The 21,038-nt window shown below is 39.5% G+C and overlaps 1 protein-coding gene across 2 annotated transcripts in view; it reads left to right on the top strand.

The window, feature by feature from the left end:
• Nucleotides 1-989: 989 nt before the first annotated feature.
• LOC118420789 (exonuclease mut-7 homolog) overlaps nt 990-21,038 on the top strand; it is a 68,818-nt gene continuing 48,769 nt past the window's right edge. The window contains exons 1-20 of one of the 2 annotated variants that reach the window (XM_035827782.1): nt 990-1,207; nt 1,810-2,309; nt 3,163-3,315; nt 3,788-3,961; nt 4,494-4,547; nt 6,117-6,256; nt 6,601-6,698; nt 7,020-7,093; nt 7,863-7,901; nt 9,785-9,951; nt 10,727-10,786; nt 11,216-11,303; nt 11,937-12,004; nt 12,472-12,608; nt 13,765-13,874; nt 15,188-15,392; nt 17,196-17,399; nt 17,853-18,025; nt 18,752-18,805; nt 19,018-19,149. In XM_035827782.1, the coding sequence (XP_035683675.1) occupies nt 1,120-1,207; nt 1,810-2,309; nt 3,163-3,315; nt 3,788-3,961; nt 4,494-4,547; nt 6,117-6,256; nt 6,601-6,698; nt 7,020-7,093; nt 7,863-7,901; nt 9,785-9,951; nt 10,727-10,786; nt 11,216-11,303; nt 11,937-12,004; nt 12,472-12,608; nt 13,765-13,874; nt 15,188-15,392; nt 17,196-17,399; nt 17,853-18,025; nt 18,752-18,805; nt 19,018-19,149 (2,718 nt within the window). In that variant the 5' untranslated portion in view covers nt 990-1,119. The remainder of the gene's footprint in view (nt 1,208-1,809; nt 2,310-3,162; nt 3,316-3,787; nt 3,962-4,493; nt 4,548-6,116; nt 6,257-6,600; nt 6,699-7,019; nt 7,094-7,862; nt 7,902-9,784; nt 9,952-10,726; nt 10,787-11,215; nt 11,304-11,936; nt 12,005-12,471; nt 12,609-13,764; nt 13,875-15,187; nt 15,393-17,195; nt 17,400-17,852; nt 18,026-18,751; nt 18,806-19,017; nt 19,150-21,038) is intronic. The other variant, XM_035827781.1, reaches the window with a different exon arrangement.

Consider the following 21,038-nt stretch of genomic DNA (forward strand, 5'->3'; position numbering starts at 1 on the left):
AAATGAAGTTGCTATATTTAAGTATGCTGGAGAAAAAGCAATGACGTGTTACCATTTTGCTCAAGTACCGACCTAATTACAAGTCAACCTTCTAAATGATAAAATATAGTGATTATGCCATGCCATGACACCCCATTATTGAATGTGCTCGTCCAAAAACTTGTGACGATACCACTCGGGTAAAGGTAGGGGTGAGCAAAATACTTATCTACCACTAGACCGATTTCACCATTGTATGGTAAGATGCTGTCTTTTATACATCTAAAGTAATAATATCTTAGTACTAAAGTTACTTTTTATCTTCAATAAAAAGTTGTTCTTCTCATTTTAGTATTTCATTATCTTCACCTCCCTTTGATAGTTCTTTGCGACAGTCCACACAGGGAAACCCACGCTAAGTTGGTAAGTTTCGATCATTAACATTTGTTCAGGCCTTTTTATTGTCGTGCTTTGTTGATTATCATCCCCAGTAATGTTTTCCTCGTCTAGGAAAGTAAACTTACACCATAGTATCCTTGGAAACATATCAGTTGATCAAATATTTGACTAAAACATGGTTTGTGAAAGTTTCAGTGATCTCGAAATTTCGTCTGAAATTTTGATGTGTTTGACCAAGATAAAAGCTCCTTGGTTTGACCATGACTATGAGGCATTCACAAAACTAAAGTGTATTGTGTAGAGTTATCGATATACATGCGCTATGATGCAGTGGTCAACGGTGGTTTAACGCAAGCGGAATACGTTGAAAATGTGTGTTTATATCTTGATCTTGTATCTTGATCATCGGCTTTTCCACGTTTTGAAGTTTTACAGCATGCAGCAAACGCAAACGATTTCCTATGTTAATTTGGAGGTTTTACTGGTATCTACGTAATCAATCAAATTTTGATGTATTATACGGGATTTATAATATTTTATTGGGCAAACAAGGAATTTGTCAAGATACATGTACATGTATATGTCAACAGGCTAACCTTACTTTCGCTTCAAACGCGCGTTAGTACTTTACATTGTGATGCACTCTTGACCTCTAACCTGGCATGTTGCGGAATCTTACGAAATCTTCCTGAAGAAACTTCTCTCCCTGTAACGTCAGAAAAATAACGGCTATAGCCCAAGATGATCACGTTTGTGCACATATGCTATATCCTCCTACAGGACACTCTGAGAAAATTGTCGGACGCATGGTGGCAGAGGAACACCAGAGGTAACGTGATTTGTGTAAACCCCCCTCCCCCATAGGCCATACCATATGAATCAGATTATCTTGGTTTTATCAAGGAGGCTGAAAAAAGGAACAACCTTCTTGGTTGTATATACATTTGCCATACAATTGATGCAATTGTTGCGCAATAGACCATCTTTCTATATTATTGTAACAGTGGGGTTCAAGCGCTGCCAAACTGACCATGCCAACAGGTCTGAACTTTTGGCGTTGTGGTTTGCTTGTTGGATTTGTGATCTGCCGGCACGGGTTCGATCCCGTGTGTCTGCATGTTTGTTTCTTTCTGTTTCTACTCCTGTTGTATGTATGATCTCTTCCATGCTTATTCATTTGATGATAGAAAGAAACGTCTGTAAAACATGTAGATATAGAGATAAAGTTACTGCTGTAATATGGCATGTATGTAATTTGAGCAGTTTTATAGCTGTTTGATCTCGTAAACTCCTTCGTGGAAATCAGCCACAAACTTTAGATCTCTTGTTAGGGTCCATCCATGTAGCACAGACTGTGCCATTTGTTTTGAATTTCAGTTTCTTGGTACTAGTAGTAACAACAATGACTTTCAATTAATGTGCCCATCACAGCACTGTGCACTGAAGGGGACAGCTCAACAAATGAAGACACTGTAGAAGGAGGAGACCAGAAAGGGACTAACAAAGGTGAAAATAATCAAGACAAAAATCTAGGGATAAAAAGCAGCAAGAGTTGGAGACTGCCGGTAGAGGTCCCTGACAAAGACTGGATACAGGATTCTGTGGTAGAGAAGGAGAGTGCAGAAGCAAACAGAACAGGCAATGAGGAAATTGATGTAAGAATTCCAGGAGAGCTTTCTAGATCCAACCCTGAAGTCTCTCCAACCTTCCTAGCACATCTGGAAAGAACTAAAGAGCAACATACAAGAGAAACAGAAGAGGAAAGAATGGCAGAGAGGAAGGACCAAGTGGCTAGGGAGCTCGTACAGCGTGGGGAAGCGATTTTGAAGATGAAGGTTAACAGGCAGAAGTACACGTGGAGAGAGTGGTATGAGGATATAGATGTGCTGTGGGCAAACAAGTGGTTCAACAGGTCATCTGAGCTTCTTCAGGTAAGGACTTGCGACTCCTTTACTTTTAGAAACTTAGTCCACACCAATTTAATTTCTTGGTTCACGGATGTTTTCATAAAAAATATGGAGCGAGAGGGTGAAATAAAAATAGAAATTGTAAAATGGTTGGGGTAAAGGTAACGGCTAATCCAAAACATAAAGAAAAAAAGTTTTCAGCTTGAAAAAAGTACAAAAACACTATTATTGTACAGTAACATCACCTGTACCCACACTTTGAGGAGCTTATAGTATAAAGGCAAATTTGCTACACCAGAAAGTTGGTGAATGGTTTCATTAATGGTGAAAATTTGCTGAGTGGCAATTTTTATTTTTATTTTTTTCCCCAAAAAATAGGAGCGAGCGAATCCGTGAACCAAGAAATTAAATTTGTGTAGCCTTACTTAGAGAAAACATGTGACATGCATGGTGCATACAAAGTTTGCAGCATCTATGTTCCATCTTCATACTATAGTTCAGTGAAAGTTTAACTACAACATTTTGAAAATCTTTCTATAACACTATTAAAAAAGGTTGTAACTTTAAACACTTGCACGTTGTAAATTTCCTTTGACTACATTTCTATATATGATTATACATTGTATTCATGATTTGTATGTAGTCAACTACTTGTCCATAGTACTGGAGAGAGAGAAAGCTCAAGCAAAAAAACAATGTGCAAACAAATTTCTACTAAGCTCCCTATTTTGTTTGTGTTAGATATCATAAAAATCACAAAGAAGTCCTTCCTTTCTTTATAATCTGACAAAGGGGTACAGATCAGACTGACATCTAAATGGTATTGATATATTTTCGTATACTAAAATTGTTTTTTGTCCCTTGTATCACATCACAGGAAGGATTTGCAATGGTGTCCAACTCGTACTGTTTCACGCTGTACCTGATGGAAGAGAGTCGCGGGCTCCGAGCCGCCAAGTCCTACTCACTGGCCAATTATGTCATCATGGAGTTTGAGAACTGGCTGAGGAGGCAGAGCATCATGGGAAGGGTGAGTACTCTACCCCTAGCAGCATTCACAAACCTTCAGGCAACTGTAGCAAAATGTGTAAGCAACCCAAGTACCCCAATCAAGCTGTCAAATTACAGTATGTACTAACACTGTCCTGTGTGTTGGAATAAGAAACAGCTACAAGATTTCACAGTTAACAGAGATTGTCCCTTTATTTAGCATCAGACTGGCTTTGGGTACCCTTTGATATAGGAAACAAATAGACAAACCTTGAAGAGGATAAGCCAAATGGCAGTTTCTCAAGCAAATGGATATGATTTTGGAAATGGTCAGACATTTCAGACAACATCAGTTACCGGTATCTCTCATTAGTGAGTAATACTAGTGACACTGAAGAGGATAGTTTCAAATCTTTAGAAATGTGTCCAGGGCATTCCCAGTAAGCGCAATGCTCACAGCAAATGGTTCAATGAAAGAGATTATACGATAATGATTTGTTTTCCTCCACCAGAGTCCACAGTGTGAGATAACCCCCCACATGAAGCTCCAGGCAGTGAAGATCGGGATGGTGGGGCATGCCAACCTGTTCGACCCACTCTGCCGTGTCTTCCACCTCGTGGGACCAGGGAACGAGTTTCTAGCAGAGCATGTGGAGATTCTGTTACACAAACAGCAATATAAAGAGGTAATAAAAAGGGATTTCGAACCAGTTCAGCTCAAATGAACTCAATGAATAGATGAGGTGAACATCCATTGGTTATAACAGAGAAGACAGATGCTATGTACACTATTCACAGGTTAATGGTACCAGAGAAATAACCTGGATATCATCCGCTAACTACCAGGGCTACTTACACTTGCTGCCCTGATTTTTTGCAGGGCAGGGAGTGTAAGGAGCCCCGGTAGCAATTAGATAAGATGGTACCCAGGCTACTGGGAAATTTCCCTTGCTCTTTTTGCAAGAACAGTGGGCCACGGCTTAGTTGTTCATCTAGTGAGCTACACAGCTGGGATTGATACTGACAGAAACTTACCACTTGTCCACTATTTTCTTAGTTGGTTTGGAGGTATATGAATGAAAGAAACAATGAATTTCGAAGTTTCAAATCTTGCTTGAAACTTGGCAGTCTTTATACAATGGGTGTAAAGGCATTTAATATTTAGATGTTTGATATTATAAGGGATTTGTTTTGAATTCTTCTCATCATGTCTTGCAGGCCATTCATTGTGCAACCAAACTACAGCTTCAACAGTTCTTCGTCTTTGAAGAGGTATGTTTTTTAATAGCTTACTTGTGTTATGCTTGCTCTGTATCAGTGTTTCCGCCAGAGGGGCGTCCACCCGTCCAATGACGGTCTCATTTCGTTTTGGACGGCTTGAACGCAACCAGAGGCCGTCCTCATTAAAAAATTGCGACCCACATTTTGCCGAGAAATCTGTACAAAGTCGATAAATGTAAACCGCAGTTTTTTGTTTTGTATTGAAGCTAGAGGCTTAGGGGACGCCATTCACAGTCAGAAAGCCGCTCACTGTTTGTTTTGCTATTGTTATGATTGTTGACAATGTGTGTCGGCGGCCTTTTGCATACGATAATCTCATCAAAACCCGTTTTTCAAGGTCTCAGTTACGCGAATTTGCCCTGTCACATTTCGAAAACTTGGCGGTAGGTGGATCTCGCTATAAGTATAACTAAACTTTGTTATTGGGAGAAATAAGACAGCACACTAACTTTGTCTAGATTAACAACTTTAGTCTCTGCAAGGAGCTTATAAAAGCTCCTTGGTCTCTGTTTTCATCGTCAATCATCGTAAACAAAACAAAACACAATCAGAAACATGTGCCCACCGGCCCAGGTGCTCGGCACGGGAAATCCCCGACCTCGTTCAAGTTCGTTATCGGCAACACAGCGGAAAAATAAAGTGTTCACATAAGAGGTGCTGGACGTAAAAAACATCAAGTATAACTTTGGTTCCTTTTGATATGAGTTTTGAGCCCGCAAAATCTCCGAAAACGGCAGAAATTTTCGGGATAAATACGCTCCAATTTAAATCAAAATGGCGCTCGAGAGCTTGTTGTTTATCCTGGCCAATCACAGCGCTAGTTTCCCGTGACGTCGCTAGCTTTCCCAGATCTCGCGAGAAGTAGCCGCGGGAGATTGCGGGATTTCGGCCGCCATTACGCACATTGCCTCCGATAGAGACGATGTTTTTCGTCATTTCTGAACGCAAATTTCTCGATCTATGGAAGGTTTTAGATGATTTATAAGTATACCACAACATAAAATACAATATATACAAATGTTAGTTCTTTTTTGAAAGTCCAAGAACCGTTTCTGGAACTTTTTAAAAGTAGTAGTACCCGTTCGGTACACAGCACAAATCAAAACATCCTTGTTGTTACGGCACTGAACTTTATCGGACGTTAGTTGTTTTGTTTTTTCTTGCGAATTTTCGCGGTATACAATTGAATTTAATTTTCGCGGTTTTACAATTAAAATTAATTTTCGCGGTTTTTTAATTAAATTTAGTTTTCGCGGTTTTCGCGCCCCAAGGTGGACGGCCTCCCAGCTGAGGTCTGGCGGAAACACTGCTCTGTATTATGTTTTGTGATGAAAGTGGATTTGACTAAGCTCACACAGAATATACTGTATGACTAACATGTTTTTGTATGTGTGTCTATGTTTCTAGATATTCTAAGTCTTAAGCCTCTGAGTAGATTGTGGTAGTATTCTGTATGGCGGTAGGTCTCGGAATGATGAAGATCAAGGTTGGTTTTGGGCCCCCTGGTGTATGTGACCTTGTTGTTTGCAACCTGTATCTTATCTTTTTGTTCCATCACAGATTGCTGTGCCCTTGATCCTCCAAGACAAGGTCAACATGGTGGAGAGTTACATTCAAGGTCAACATGACCTTCAGGTAGCCATGGTACAGTTGATTGACAGCTGGTGTGCACAGGACTTTCGTATGGACGACTATCTGAAGTAAGGGCTGAAAATTTAGCCCGGTGTCATCCTAGTTAGCTGTCTTATTTTATTTGTTCTATTCTATCCTATCCTATTCTATCCTATCCTATTCTATTCTGTTCCATTCTATTCTATTCTGTTGTCATCCTACATAGACTAGTAGTTATTCTATCTTATTCCATTCTATCCTGTCCTATCCTATTCTGTTCTGTTCTCTTCTGTTCTGTTCTATTCTATTTCATTCAATTTCCCAAGGATTTGGCCAAAGCAAGTTTTATACATATTATATTGAAACCGATCGTACTGTTTTAAAGCCAGAAGTACAATTCTAAAAACAATGATTTTTCTTTCATGGGAACCAGTGAGAGCACAGTTCCCTATATCAAGAGAGAGAAGTTGAAAAGGCGCCACCTTACCAAGCTGGCAGCTCGACTCATTAAGCAATACAGTCTACCTCCAGGTAAGGTTCCCTGTTGTTACAGGTGTTTGTGATCTTTCTTCATCTTTGACAATAATGAACACAAATAGGAATCAATAGCTTGTTTTGTTAACATTATGATTTAACTTGATTTATGAAAGTAAATTTCTCTTCCCTCATTGAATGTGATATCTCATATGTGATAGACTAAAATCATAATATGTCAGAGTCGCTCTACTTTGGCAGCATGGGTTTTCCTTACTTAATGATGGCTACATTCAATTCATGAAGTGTTTTTTTTTCATACTCACAAGTTTGTTGGTTTCGTTTCTGAATATTTTCTTTCCCACATGCATTTTCCAGAGTTGTGCCCTAATGTCAACATACACAGGAATCTTGGTGGCTTGAAGTTCATCCTATACAAGAATTACATACAGGTACGCTCCAAAACTGATCCAATGTGTAAAACTCTCTTTTGTCTCATGAATCTTGTTTGAGTTGATAGGTTGATTTGTGATATATAGAGATTAACTTTTGCTGTACAGATGGTCAAAATGCTTATGTCCCAAATATCACTAATACACAACAGTTCCAAATCACAAGCAACCATCATAAGTATTATTCCATGAAAAAAAAATGTGAGTGCATGTATGAAGCATACATCCTTGATGCCTGCCAGCAGGTACTTGTAGTCAACTTTATTGCGCTTGTGATGTCGTAGTAAATATGGCAACTAGTTCTGAACCATTCTGTTGAAAAGCAAGCAGTGCATAATTGTCATAAAGTACATACAGTAGCAAGTGCTCCTGGTGTTTGCTAATTTGCTCAAAAGAACGTCACTTTCGCAAGTCATGGTGTCAGGATTCGAACTGGCAGCTGTGTTTACTATGATGTCACAAGCAGACATCAAATTAATTACTTGCAACAGGAATCAAGAACTGCAAGTATGATTTAGAAGATTTGATTGCTTAATAGCATCAGAAGGTTTAACATTGAATAATATGTCTATGTTCATTATGTATTACTGTTATGGCTAAATTCTGGTCACATAAGCACTTTTATATGTAACCAAATTTCAACATTTTCGCATCCTTGAGGGTTTTTTTTGTATATTTATGTTGATTAGAAATGTCAATCTTTACTCAAAAAATATCATTCTGAAGAAAATATGGAATTTGTTTCAATTGTTACTGTTTTTCCCTATAGGGTGGCCTGGGGTCAGACAATCTGGATGAACTGATACAGGTATTTTGTTTGTTTCTTTGCTTGTAGTGCATGATATATACACGGTAAACTGCCTCATTGCATATCCTCTTTTCAACCTCCTTGCAACTAACACACCAGGTTTGTACTGAAGAGTACAAATTGCGCATCTTGACAAATTTGTTTGATCCACTACTCTCATTGATAAGTGTGGTGGTTTTCTTAACATGCTTGAGGTATGACTCTCCCTGAAACATTGGAACCTCCATTTAACATCCTAGGTACTAGTACTCATTTTTGCCTGTGTCAGTGATCATGAGGAAATGGGAATACATTTCCCAAGGCAGGGCTCAAAATACTATCTGCATATACAGGTTAGAGCAGGTAAAAATGGAGCTGTGCAGGTATTTCTGGTGTCTACCTGCACCTAACCTGCACTGGTCCATGTTCTGGGTTTTATACATAAATATCATATGATGTAGGTGTCTGTGGATTGTTCTTAGCTGCATTGACTGTAACCACCTATAAAGCATAAAAGAAAAAAATAGCAATGGTTCCTAAACAATTTTAGTATGATTCATACTTCCTAAATTCAGAGTGGTGCAGGTAAAATTTGTCTGGTGCAGGTAATTATCAATGTTACATGTACCTGCATCAGTGCATGTATGCAGAAAAAAGTATTTCGAGCCCTGCAAGGGCACATCAACACAGGACCTGCCAGTGTTTTGAACTCAGTAACTCCATATTCTGAGTCAACAACCCTAACCACAGAGTCACAGTAGCAACACATCACCGTTTTGCAGGGCTAATGTCCTATACTGCTATTTTGGTTTCTCTTTGATTGACATCTTCTTTGTGTCGTAAAAACACCTTACCGTGTTTGGGTGGTGAATGGCCTAATTACCATTGCATTCAGATGTATTGAACATATTTATACCTTCTACATCCTGCTGAAATATCAAAGCTATCAGAGACAGTTTCAACCTTTGATCAACATTTACACTAGCACATCGGCACAGCTGTTGTTCAATTGATGATAGATTTCATTGCTAGCCAAACAATATTTATCATTGCCGATTGACAGTACAAAGATATAGAAGTGTTATGATAGAAAAATCTTTATTTTCACATCCTTGTGTTTTGTCTATATTCATGCAAAAGAAAATATTTCCATCAGGCAATATGAGTAATGTGAATCCTGGCCTGTGTCCAGCTTTAAGTTTCTTTGCTCTGTGACAAAAAAAAAAAAATGAAGAAATTTTTTCTTTTAAGATTATAACAAAAGGTTTAACAGCAAAAATTAACAATTTTTGATGCCAAAACAATGAGTGGGACAGAAAGTTTGCTCATTGTTTGTGAGCCAATATTGTTGATTTTTGTACATGTATTTTTACTTAATATCATACCCAGATATTTTATCTTAGCAAAGCAAACTAGGACGGCATCAGTTCTTTTGTTAGAATTAACGAATAAAGTTGTCAATCCGATATACATTTATGTCACATTGTTGGCTCTCTTTATGCAATAAACTTGAGTTTCCTTCGGTTGGCATGATATACTGTAAATAAGATAAAACAAGGAGTGCTTTTTAAATGTTATACGACACATGAGGGTATTCTATATATTGCCCATTGTATGGCCCGACTAGATATTCTGTATGCCAAAAAGCAGTTACTCAATTGGATATGATTTGGAAATGGTCAGACAGATAGCATCCATTTGTCAGTGACACCGAAGTGATCTGGGAGAAACTGGTCTTTTATACGCTAACTATGAATCCAAAAGAACTGAAAGCAATTTTAGATGTCCGATAGGAAACAAGTTAAGACAAAGTCAAAGTCTGTAAGTAACTGCTTTTTGGCATATCTTATTACCTGGATGTCTAATCTTTATTGACGTAAGATATTCTGTACTTTCTTGCACAGCAATCCATAGGAGACAGCCCTTTCCTACATGAACAGCTAGTGGACCTGTTGGTTGGGTATAATGACATGGAGGCTGCAGCACAGTGGGCCAGAAGGTGCAACGTTCCCGGGGAGAGACTTCCACCAGGCGTTGCCCAGGCCATGGAGAAACTGGCAGAGGAGGCTGGGTAGGTTTGGGAATCAGGAGGAGTAGGCATTCATGGAGAGTGTTAAAGGATCATTTATGCAGTCATACTATCATTTTGATTCTTAATATTCCGCCTTGAGTTGGTGATTCACTACAAATCACCATGATGGAGGCATGGTGAACCTCCGTGTCATATCAGCCATACAATACAGTGATTTACATCATTCACCCAAATGGGAGACCTAATGCAACCTGTCTTGTATTAGCCAAAGAAAGGGTATGTTGTGTGGAAGAGTGTGCCTGGTCTACCTCTGGACCAAGAGGTTGGGAATTCTGTATGCATTCGTAAAAATGAATAATGTATGCATTGTATATAATTGTATGCTACAAGATAGGAGATGCAGTCCATAGGATAGGACGTTAAGCTTTCGTTCTTCTTTTCAATGCGCTTGTTGAATGTGCTTGTTGAGAAGAGTCCCTGAGCCAGTACAATGATTCAGTATATACTGTACATAACATCTGTCTTCTCTGTCAAGCAGTGGACTATAAGTTGCAGAAAGTCTATGGCACACCCTGTCTCTGTTTTTAATGATTTGTATCTGCCACTTTCCAACACAAGAATTCGACTTGGACTGATCAAAACTAAATACAAATGGACTGATCAACTCCGGTCTTTGTCAATGAATGAGCAATTCACTGCTTCTGTGACGTAATGTTGTGTTACTCAGTGAGCAGTTGATTACGTTATAAGTTGCAGAAAGTCTATGGCGCCCCTGTCTCTGTTTTTAATGATTTATATCTGCCGCCGTTCTCAGATCATCTGCAGAAGCTGGTGAGGAGAACTGGGAGGATGAGGTGGAAGATGTGGAGAGCAGGTAAGGGACACTTCAGTACAGATGTTGTGTGTACAAATATAAATGGCACTCAAACACACTCACTATAAATATGATATATTTCTTTGCACAAATAGTAGAATTTAAAATTTAGCAGACATATATATTTGTAATTCCTGATTTTTTAACAGTACTTTTATGTTCACGTTTTTCACAGTAATACCAGTAACATGAACTTACATGTATCATTACCGATAACAAATAATTCGCAGACTTTTTTTACACATACCTGCAGCAACCATGAACATTTATTTCTGTGGAGGCCTGATGGTAGCTTGCCAGCAGCCTCTATCCTTAGTAGCATTGTGAGGGCAACAAAAAAGTTGCAACAGAAGCTGAATAGCCAAACAGAAACAGAGTAAGCTTGTTTGAATGGTAACATCCTGTCTGTTCACATCCATGTATGCACAGATACTATCAGATGCCTCTCCACATGGAGTTCATTGACGTCATTGGCACAGAGAAGGGACTAAGCAGCTGTGCGCAGAGACTCCTTCAGGTAAGTGCAAAAATACACTCAAAACATGTTAGAAGTAGTGTAGAAGGAAATTGTTTGTGGGGAGTTGATATTACATAAGGGAGAAAATGGAATGTATGCAGTGGTTTTGAGTTTGTGGTTAAAACTGTCATGCAGGGTTTACTGTAAAAGGGGAAATTGGGCGGTGGATTTACTGTAAATGTATTTTAAGTTTGCGGGGATTTGATTTCGCGGTAGTGGGAAAAAGGACTTTTCGCGGTGGTTTTAATTTCGTGGTAGCACCATGCACTGTAGTCTCTTACTGCCATGAAAAAATGTTCACGGTGGTTTTGAATTCTCGGTGAAGTGGCCACTGCTAAAACCGCGAACATAAAACCACTGCGAACATTTCTGCATTTACAGTATGTTTGTGCTGTAGAGGTGAAATCAAAACATGGACTCACAAACTATGAGTGGGACAAAAAAAACTTACATCTGGACAGAAATCCAGACAGAAATCCAGACAGAAATTGTTTCACTAGGAGTCATGTCAGTTTATCAACATAATACTGCCTGTATATTAAGTTTTCTGTCAGACTTTGAAATGAAACAACTGTTTCATAATCAACATAAAAAAACAGTTATACTGATATTGTTTATTTGACTATTTTTCAGCCTGGTACAATGGTAGGGTTAGATGCAGAGTGGAGACCTTCGTTTGGAAACACTTTGATCACTCAGAGGTGAAAACATAAAGATTGTTCATTGATTTCTATGGAGAAGTATTTTGTGATACCAAATCACACTGTGTATGCAGCTGTTGCAGGTCCTGTTGTTTCACATAATCTGCCATTTTGTACGTATGACCAAGCTAAAAAGTAGAAATACTGTTTAAAAGATTGTTTACCAGTTATGTTAAAGAAAAAATGTACAAGGAGCAGAGTCAGTTCCAGTTCAGTTGTGAGCACTGTGGGCAACCCTGCAGTTCCAGAATTGGACTCCTGAGCCACCTGTGAGACACTGTACAACAGACAACAGATGAAAGAAGGATGCATGCTGAAGTCATTATTGGCCATGTTAGACAACAACAACAACAACAACAACAACAACAACAAACAACAAATAAAAAAATATATAAAATCAAGTACTAGTATATCACCACATCACACAGCTTGTTCTGGGGAATAACTGGATGTCTCCATTACTCTAGGGTTTCCATAGTGCAGCTGGCAATCAAAGACAAGGTGTACATCCTGGACATGATTGCACTGGTACAGAACACAGAGGTGGGGAAGCTGCAGGACTTCTTTTCCAGCCTCCTAGCCAGCCAGGACATCATCATTATAGGTAAGGAAAAGAACATACATGTAATATACATGTACATTTAGGCCACACCAATTGAATTTGCTGGTTCAGAGATTTTTTAAAAGTAAAAATATAGCAAGCTGACATCATAGAATGTACTAGGCAGGGATAAAAGCTCGAATGTTCACTCCATAAACCTGAGTGCAGCAAGGCATACACCTGGTCCTTGGGCTTTGTTTTCATGATGTTTTTCCAGTTAAGCATATTTTTTTATTTTTTGAAAATCCATGAACAAACAAGTTTAATTAGTGATGTCACTGAACTGCACCAAATTACACTAGAAAATTGTGCCAACTGTGCAAATTTGTGCTGATTTTCTCTTGTGGTCACTATGATATTTGCGGTATAACCCTGCCGTGTGTAAACATGTGTGAACATGTGTGTATGGCGGCTTTGAAAAGGTGTCCTTTGACACCTGTTCCGCCATACCCTCCATTGTAATCGTATATGGAAAATCCTAATTAATCATAAATCAAAATCAAATGATGTACGCATAACTGCATGAAGCCCAGATTAGCAGCGTGGCTTCAGACCCTTGCGACAGTCGTATTGAGATCACCTGGTACTCCTTGCCAGGGAGCCGTCTTTATTGTACAGTAGACTACATTTGGTATTGGTCCAGCATAGTTATCATACAAGACACGCGGCACGGCAAAACTTAAGAACTGAAAAACCAAAAACACACAGCCTGAAAAAATCCTTCACATATAGAGCAGCATCAGATTGGAACAAACTATCACATGAGCTGCAAACTGCGAACACATCCAGGATTTTCAGACGGCAGCTGATGAAACATATGCGAGACTTAGCTAAAGACACATGAGGGGCTTGATGATTTTTGGATAAGGCACATGCGTTTTGTTTAATGATTTTTATTGACATGTTGTATGTGTGTATGTTGCAAACTGTATGTGTCCAAGTATTATGTGTATTACTCCTGGAAGATTAGTTGTTGCATTGATATGTTAACAACTAAAGGAGTCAATGAACAATAAACAATAAACAATCACCTGAGTGGCGCCAAATGGCAGCCACTCCAGACCCTTCCCTCTTGTAAGCTCCTCATCATTCAGCCACTGGCTGCAAAGAGAGAGCAGTCCTCCCACCCAATAGCAACAAGAACATCATATTTTGCTAGGATATGGAATTGACGGAGACTTCCAGATGTTGGGCAGATCCTACCCTTTCCTCAGGGAGGCCTTGTCTAAACGCAAGAGGGTCATCGACCTATCACATGTAGCCGCAAGGGTGAGCTTTTCTTATTTTGTCTATCAAGATTTTATCAACTTTTCAGTGTAGGTGTTCAGTACTTTAATGCAGCTTGAGTTACAAGTAAGTCTTTTCCTTGATCCATCTAGGCCTAGGTAGATTGATGAAACTTGAGTGAACTTGAGTTAAGTCTTTTCCAATCTTTCGTCCAAGGTTTTCTTGATCTTGAGTTAAGTCTTTTCTAATCTTTCTTCCATGGTTTTCTTTATCTATCTAGGCCTAGATACATTGATGAAACTGATTGTTACTGATAAAATTGTATGTAGTGGATTTTATCTGAAATTCTGTTTGACTGTTTCCAAAATCGTATCCAGTTACTTGAGTAACTGCTACTTTGCATATCTAAGTCTTTAGTTTACACATGAGGAACGTTTTTCTTTTGGATGTTGCTTGATGTAAGAGAATAAGCCACAGTGTGTTCTAAATTGTTATGCTTAAGGGCAGCGACCTCTACATGTAGTATACTGGATATTCTTATAATGACTAGAACTATTTACATATCTAGGTCATTAGTCTGAACATAAAGAACTTCTTTCATTTGGATGTTGCTTGATATAAGAGAGTCAGCCACTGTGATCTAGCCACAAAGCTATATAGTATTACATGAATGCTGAAGGGGAGTTTTGGATATTTGTTTGATCTTTTATCTATTCATGAAAGCTCAAATCGACCTGCAGGCCGCTTTTCATCTGTTTAACAACTGAAAACTTGCTTTCACTGCTGTGGCAGGTTTCTTGAAGTACATTTAATATTGGATATACCTGTAGGAGTTTTCTTTTACACAACCAGTTAATCTCACTCCTATATCCTATGATCTTCCAACCTAATGAAATCATTTTCGGAAGGTTGCATTTAATATTGCTCATGTGGTACTCCAATGAAGCACTGTAAATGGCTTTGAGTTTGCAGGGATATAATTTTGTAATAGGAAAAAAATCTATAGATAGATTGATAGATATATAGATAGCAAGATCAATAGATTGATCGATCAAGAGATGTATAGATTAATGGATGGATAGAAAGATAGAGAGAAAAAAAAGAAAAAAATATCCATGTACTGTAAATCCAGAAATGTTTGCGGTGGTTCTATATTCATGGTGAGGCAGTCTTACTGCAAACTTAAAACCAAAGCAAACATTTTCCATTACAGTATGTAACTACAGTGTATGGCACTTCCGCGAACTTATACCGCCAAGAATAGTCCACTTACCCGCTAACGCAAAATTAAATCCCCGCGAATTTTTAAATTTTAAAAATGCATTGACAGTAATTTTTCCATTATTTCATCCCAGGTCCACAAAGCTAACCCTGCTTTGCTGACGTTTGATGCGGGAGAAACGGCCGATGACGACTTCACAGGTGGAGCTTCCGCGAAGTCCGATGCCCACGGCCTGTCTCAGCTGGTGCAGCAGTGTTTGGGACTTCCTCTGGCCAAAACAGAACAGCTGTCAGACTGGGAGAGACGCCCTCTCAGGAAGGCTCAGATCCTGTATGCCTGTGAGTTTACCCAAAGATAAATCATAGCATTCATCTGTATATGAATGGAAACTGGATGAGCCTAGGATGCGGGTTTGAATCTGCATATGATTGTTTTCACCTCTTGACAAGTTGAATGTATCATCATGAACCAAGACACTTTGCTTCCAAAGGGCTCTGTGCTGCCGGTTCATACTGGGAAAGCTGCACACACTGACTGACTTTTTTCCTTCATCTACCACAACCTCTGTTGCCTTGTAACTTCAACTGAACCAAGAATTTATTTTGGTGTAGCCTTGAGTAATATGAAATTAAATGTATTGCCATTCAAAGGGTCACCATGCAAATATACAAAAGTAACGGTCTCCTCAGTCAGCACTGGAAGTCCAGTGCTGAGCCGGCGTCAGCACTGGATTTCCAGTGCTGAGGCAGCTTCAGCACTCGAAGCCCTCCTGTCAGCACTGGAAACCGAGTGCTGAGACTACAATCAGCACTGGATTTCCAGTGCTGAGGACATTTCAGCTCTGGAAATCCAGTGCTGACAAATATTCTGCACTGGAAACCGAGTATAAAATGTATAAAGTTGGTGAATGGACAACTGTATTATACAATGTTTTTTAAATGATGCTTCTTTGCCGCACAAGCAGAATGTGTCGTCCACCTGTAACTACCTATTCTTTGTAACTTGAAAAAGACAAGCGATCTCTTTACCACACAGATAGACCAACTGTTAGTTGTCTAACTCTAACTACATATTGTTTTTTAAATGATGCTACTTTGCCGCACAAGCAGAATGTGTCGTCCACCTGTAACTACCTATTCTTTGTAAAAAAAAAAACAAGCGAACTCTTTACCACACAGATAGACCAACTGTTAGTTGTCTAACTCTGACTACCTATTGTTTTTTAAATGATGCTACTTTGCCGCACAAGCAGATTGTGTCGTCCACCTGTAACTACCTATTCTTTGTATAAAAAAAAACAAGCGATCTCTTTACCACACAGATAGACCAACTGCTAGTTGCCTACCTCTGACTAAAAAGACACTACTTTGCCATAAGTATAGAATATATGATTTGTTGATTTAAAATTTTCGTATCAATTGACCAAAAGAAAAGAAACTTGAGTGTTATTAACTGTATACACAATTAACAATATCACAAGTGTCTACTCTAGTCTAAAGCTAGTAAAAGCTAGTGCCATGCAAGATCTGCTTGGAGATTAAATAACACGCACAGATATACCTAAGTCTAAAGGAAATAACTCAGACAGCCGTACGGACGCATGCTACTAGTACACGAATATTACGTTCAGCACTGGAACGTTCCAGTGCTTTATAAACGTCAGCACTGGAAGCCCAGAGCTGAAGTTTTTACAGCACTGGTCTTCCAGTGCTGAAAAGTTCCAGAGCACTGGTAAATCCAGTGCTGAACCCGTTACTTTTGTATATCAGCACTCGGTTCCAGTGCTGACGGCGGTTTCAGCACTGGGTAACCAGTGCTGAATGACCTCTGCCGCCAGTTCAGCACTGGTACCCGAGTGCTGACGGCAGTTCAGCACTGGAAAACCAGTGCTCTGAGAAGTTCAGCACTGGAAATCCAGTGCTCGCATTGGGTTCAGCACTGGAGTTCCAGTGCTGAGGGAGCTTCAGCACTCGAACAAGGCCGTTCAGCACTGGAGAATCAGTGCTGACGTTTCTTCAGCACTGGAAAACCAGTGCTGAGGCCGATTCGACCCATTGATTCAGCACTGGAACACCAGTGCGGAACCCGTTACTTTTGTATACTTGCGGTCACCATTCATGGTATTGTGTTATATTTTCTAGCGCTGGATGCATACTGTCTTCTAGAGGTATATGACGTCCTGACAAAGAGAGTGAAGGATGCTGGGATTGCCATTGACTTTGAAGCCCCTGCAGCCGGTAAGAAAAGCACAAGCGGTGGTGACAAGGGCAAGAAGGAGAAGAAGAAGAAGAAAGGAGATGGCAAGGGGCCAAGAAAGCCTCCCACTGCACCTTGGAGTAAAGCAGGTGTAGTAGCATTGTCATACTTCATTTCATCTGTGACATGAAAGGTAAGGCTCCGGCTGTTTTGTTTTATATTTGTTTAGTCATTTTTATCGGCCTTTCTATTTTTTATTGTTTCTTGAAGTCCGCCAGCCAAATTTTGACAATACAAGATACAATAGAAAATAGAAAGCCTGATAAAAACGACTAAAAAAATGTAAAACCAAACAGCCGGAGCCTAACCTCTGCTTGGAGAGTAATTTCATAGCCCATTTATTCATTGTGCTTGTTATAAAGAATCTGTGAGTGTGAATACTGTACATAGCGTCTACATTCTCAGTCACGCAAGTCTGCGGAAACCTGTGTGATTGTCAAGGAGAACCTGTGTGTAACTTCTCTGTCACGACCGTTAGAAAAGTAGCTCTTTGTGTTTGAAATAATTTTCACTTTTATTTCCCTTTTGTCTTGTGAAAACAGGTAACAGCAGAAGCGTGTCCGCCCCAGGAAAGCCAACGAGCCCCCCCATCCGTCCCGGAGAGCTGTCCGTGGTGTGTGACACCATGCTGCAGGGGATGGGGCGCCAGCTCAGGTGCTGCGGGGTCGATGTCAGGATCCTGGAGAACACCGACGATCACGATCGAGCAGCAGAGGTAGGGCTGCTTAACGTACATGTATGTACAAAAAATAAGAAACTATAAAATCACAGCCTAAGAGTATCAACATGCATTGTATGCAGTCCCTTCCTCATGGCACTCACCTACCCAGAAGGGAATGGGTGGACCTGAACAGAGCCAGGTGCGAGCCAACCTACTGAAATGGGGACGGGTGAACCCAGCTGAGTGTCATTGTGGCCCCCCTAACCAAAATTGTGGGACACATTACAAAGGACTGTTTATTAGGCCCCACCACCTCCAACCAGGACCTACTAGAAGCTAACAAGAAGGCCATGGCCTGGCTGCAGTACTGGCATGGAACGATATGATGATGATGATAATGAGGAGCTTTGTAGTAGACATACAATGCCTCATTGTGTCTTTTAATCTATGAGTAGATTTGTACAATTTGTTCTTATGCAGCTCTTCCCTTTACCTTCTATCTGTTGCAATTGTTGTGCAATAAACTTGACTTGTACACAATACCTAGTATCCAAACAGATGGAAGGCTAAATCGTTTTGACTCGTTCTCATCGAAACGTGCCAGCTTCCTGTTCCTGTGTCACACTGCCACTCTGAGGAGATAACTAGATTTGACACAGAAACAGGCAGCCTCCCTCCACATTTACTTGAAGATTACACAATACTTTCATGACATATAGATAGTGTATACAATAAATGTTGCTTGAATACAAGACAGAACCTGTCTGAACTGTTTCTCAGATCGCCAGGTTAGAGAAGAGGATTATCCTGACCTGTGGCATGCCTTACCAAACGGTGAGTGTGAACTCTTGAACGTCTACTGAGGGAAAATTCCTGCTTTCCTCCTTTCCTTCATAATAGCCTACTTTCCTCCTTTCCTTCATAATGGCAGCCAATATACAATGTTAAACAGATATCTTTAAACTGATCCTTTAAGATAAAATCCAGAACATTGAAATTGTATATGTGTGTTTTACCAATACCTGTATCTATTTTCACATGTGCAGCTGAGGTCGCAGGTAGGGGAAGGCAGGTGCCTGTGTTTAGACTCAGGTGTGGGACCGAGGGAACAGGTGCTGCAGGTGCTCCAGCACTTCAATGTCAAGGTCACGCAGAGAGACATCTTCAGCAGGTGTCAGGTAGGTCTTGGGTCATGTTTCACATACTGTAATTCCTGATATTTTCACGGTTTTCACGGTGACAACTGTAACATGAACATGTATTATTACCGATAACAAATAATTCGTCTTGGTGATGATAACAAAACATCTGTTCACCGCGAACATTTAGTTCCGAGAACAAGTTAAAATTTTCAAACCGTGAAAGTTTGGTACCAAGAAGAGAAAGTGAAGTACAGTACCTTCTGTTTCCCAATGGTTGTGGTGCTGCAGTTCTTATCTGTCCTGCAAGATGGCACTTGAGTGCTGTAATTTTGAGGTGTCCACAATGGTTATAGGCTTTCATTGTAAAAAGGATAAAGCTTCATCTGCAGCAAGTTGTGGAGAAGGAAGGGTCTGGTCTTCAATAGGTCTGAAGTTGCACATTTTTGCAAAGCCTTTGTGGTGTCACACAATTTTTAAGATTGGTTAATTCATTCAGTCGACTCAGTGAACACTAAAATACATCGCAGCGTCTTCTACACAGTAGGAGACGCTGAATTGCGCATTTTAGAATAGTGTCCAAATTTGCCACACTGGGGTAAGTATAGCCGGTCACAGTGAAACAAAAGGAAAAATGATCATAGTGAACATAAGGTGGACTCCTTAACATAAAATCAGCATCTCCAAAGTCAACATCTTCTCACTTTTTAGTTATAGAGGGAATAAAGGAACAGATTTTTTGGGGGGATGGAAGTTTTGTCTTGTTGCAATGGAAATACAAATTTACTAATCTTTACTGGATTAAAAAAAAAAATGATTTGTACAAGTCTACATACTAGTACTAGTCAAGTGGTGCCTATCTACCTTCCCAGAATGCATCAATACACATCCAACAATACACCCCCCAGATGGCTCACTGTGGCCCACAATCATATTGATTTCTTACGTTACCTTTCAAAATACAGCATCTAGTACAATATTATCAGCAAATCTTTATTTTCTTTAATTGTCAACAGACTTAAATGGTACACGAGAATGTTTTATTTTTGTTACTTTTGTACAAGACTTTATAAATTGTGTGATAAACATTGATGCAATATTCAGGTCAAAAACTGTGCCCAAACTTCACCAAACAGCAGTGTTTTTCTGAAAACACTATTGATTGATGATATCATACTACTTGCGCATCAGAAAAACACAAAAGCACCAAAAAGCACCCATGGGAAAGTAAAGAAAATGATATTTGATATATTGTTTTTGTAATAATTGTCGACAAATATCATTTTCTTTACTTTTCCATGAGTGCTTTTTGGTGCTTTTGTGTTTTTCTGATGTGCAAGTAGTATAGCATCATCAATTAATGGTGTTTTGAGAAAAGCACTGCTATTTGGTGAAGTTTGGGCACAATTTCTGACCTGAATATGGCATCAATGTTTATCACACAATTTATAAAGTTGTAGGAAAGTAACAAAAATCAAGACGTTCTCATGGACTAATTAAGTCTGTTGACAATTCAAGAATTTACAAATATACTGATAATATTGTACTAGATGCTGTATTTTGAAAGGTAACATAAGAAATCCATATGATTGTGAGCCACAGTAAGCCATCTGGGGTGTGGATTGTTGGATGTGTATTGATGCATTCTGGGAAGGTAGATATGCACCACCTGAGTACTAGTAGTAGTGTATTTCTCTCGTTGCTACATAAGAGGAATATAAACTACATTCTATTGCAAGATGGCATTAGTCCTCCATTGTGTTAAATACCCTGTGATAATCTATACACACTTCACGTCAAGGTGTGAACAATCAGACTCTAATGAGGTGCTAATTTGTTGTCAGCTTTTCTTGATCTTGAGCCTACTTTACACATTGTCAATGAATTTTGCAAATATCAGAACTGGTGATGTAGAAATGTTGGTAGCC

This window comes from Branchiostoma floridae, chromosome 8, assembly GCF_000003815.2.
Source record: "Branchiostoma floridae strain S238N-H82 chromosome 8, Bfl_VNyyK, whole genome shotgun sequence".
Classification (NCBI taxonomy): domain Eukaryota; kingdom Metazoa; phylum Chordata; class Leptocardii; order Amphioxiformes; family Branchiostomatidae; genus Branchiostoma; species Branchiostoma floridae.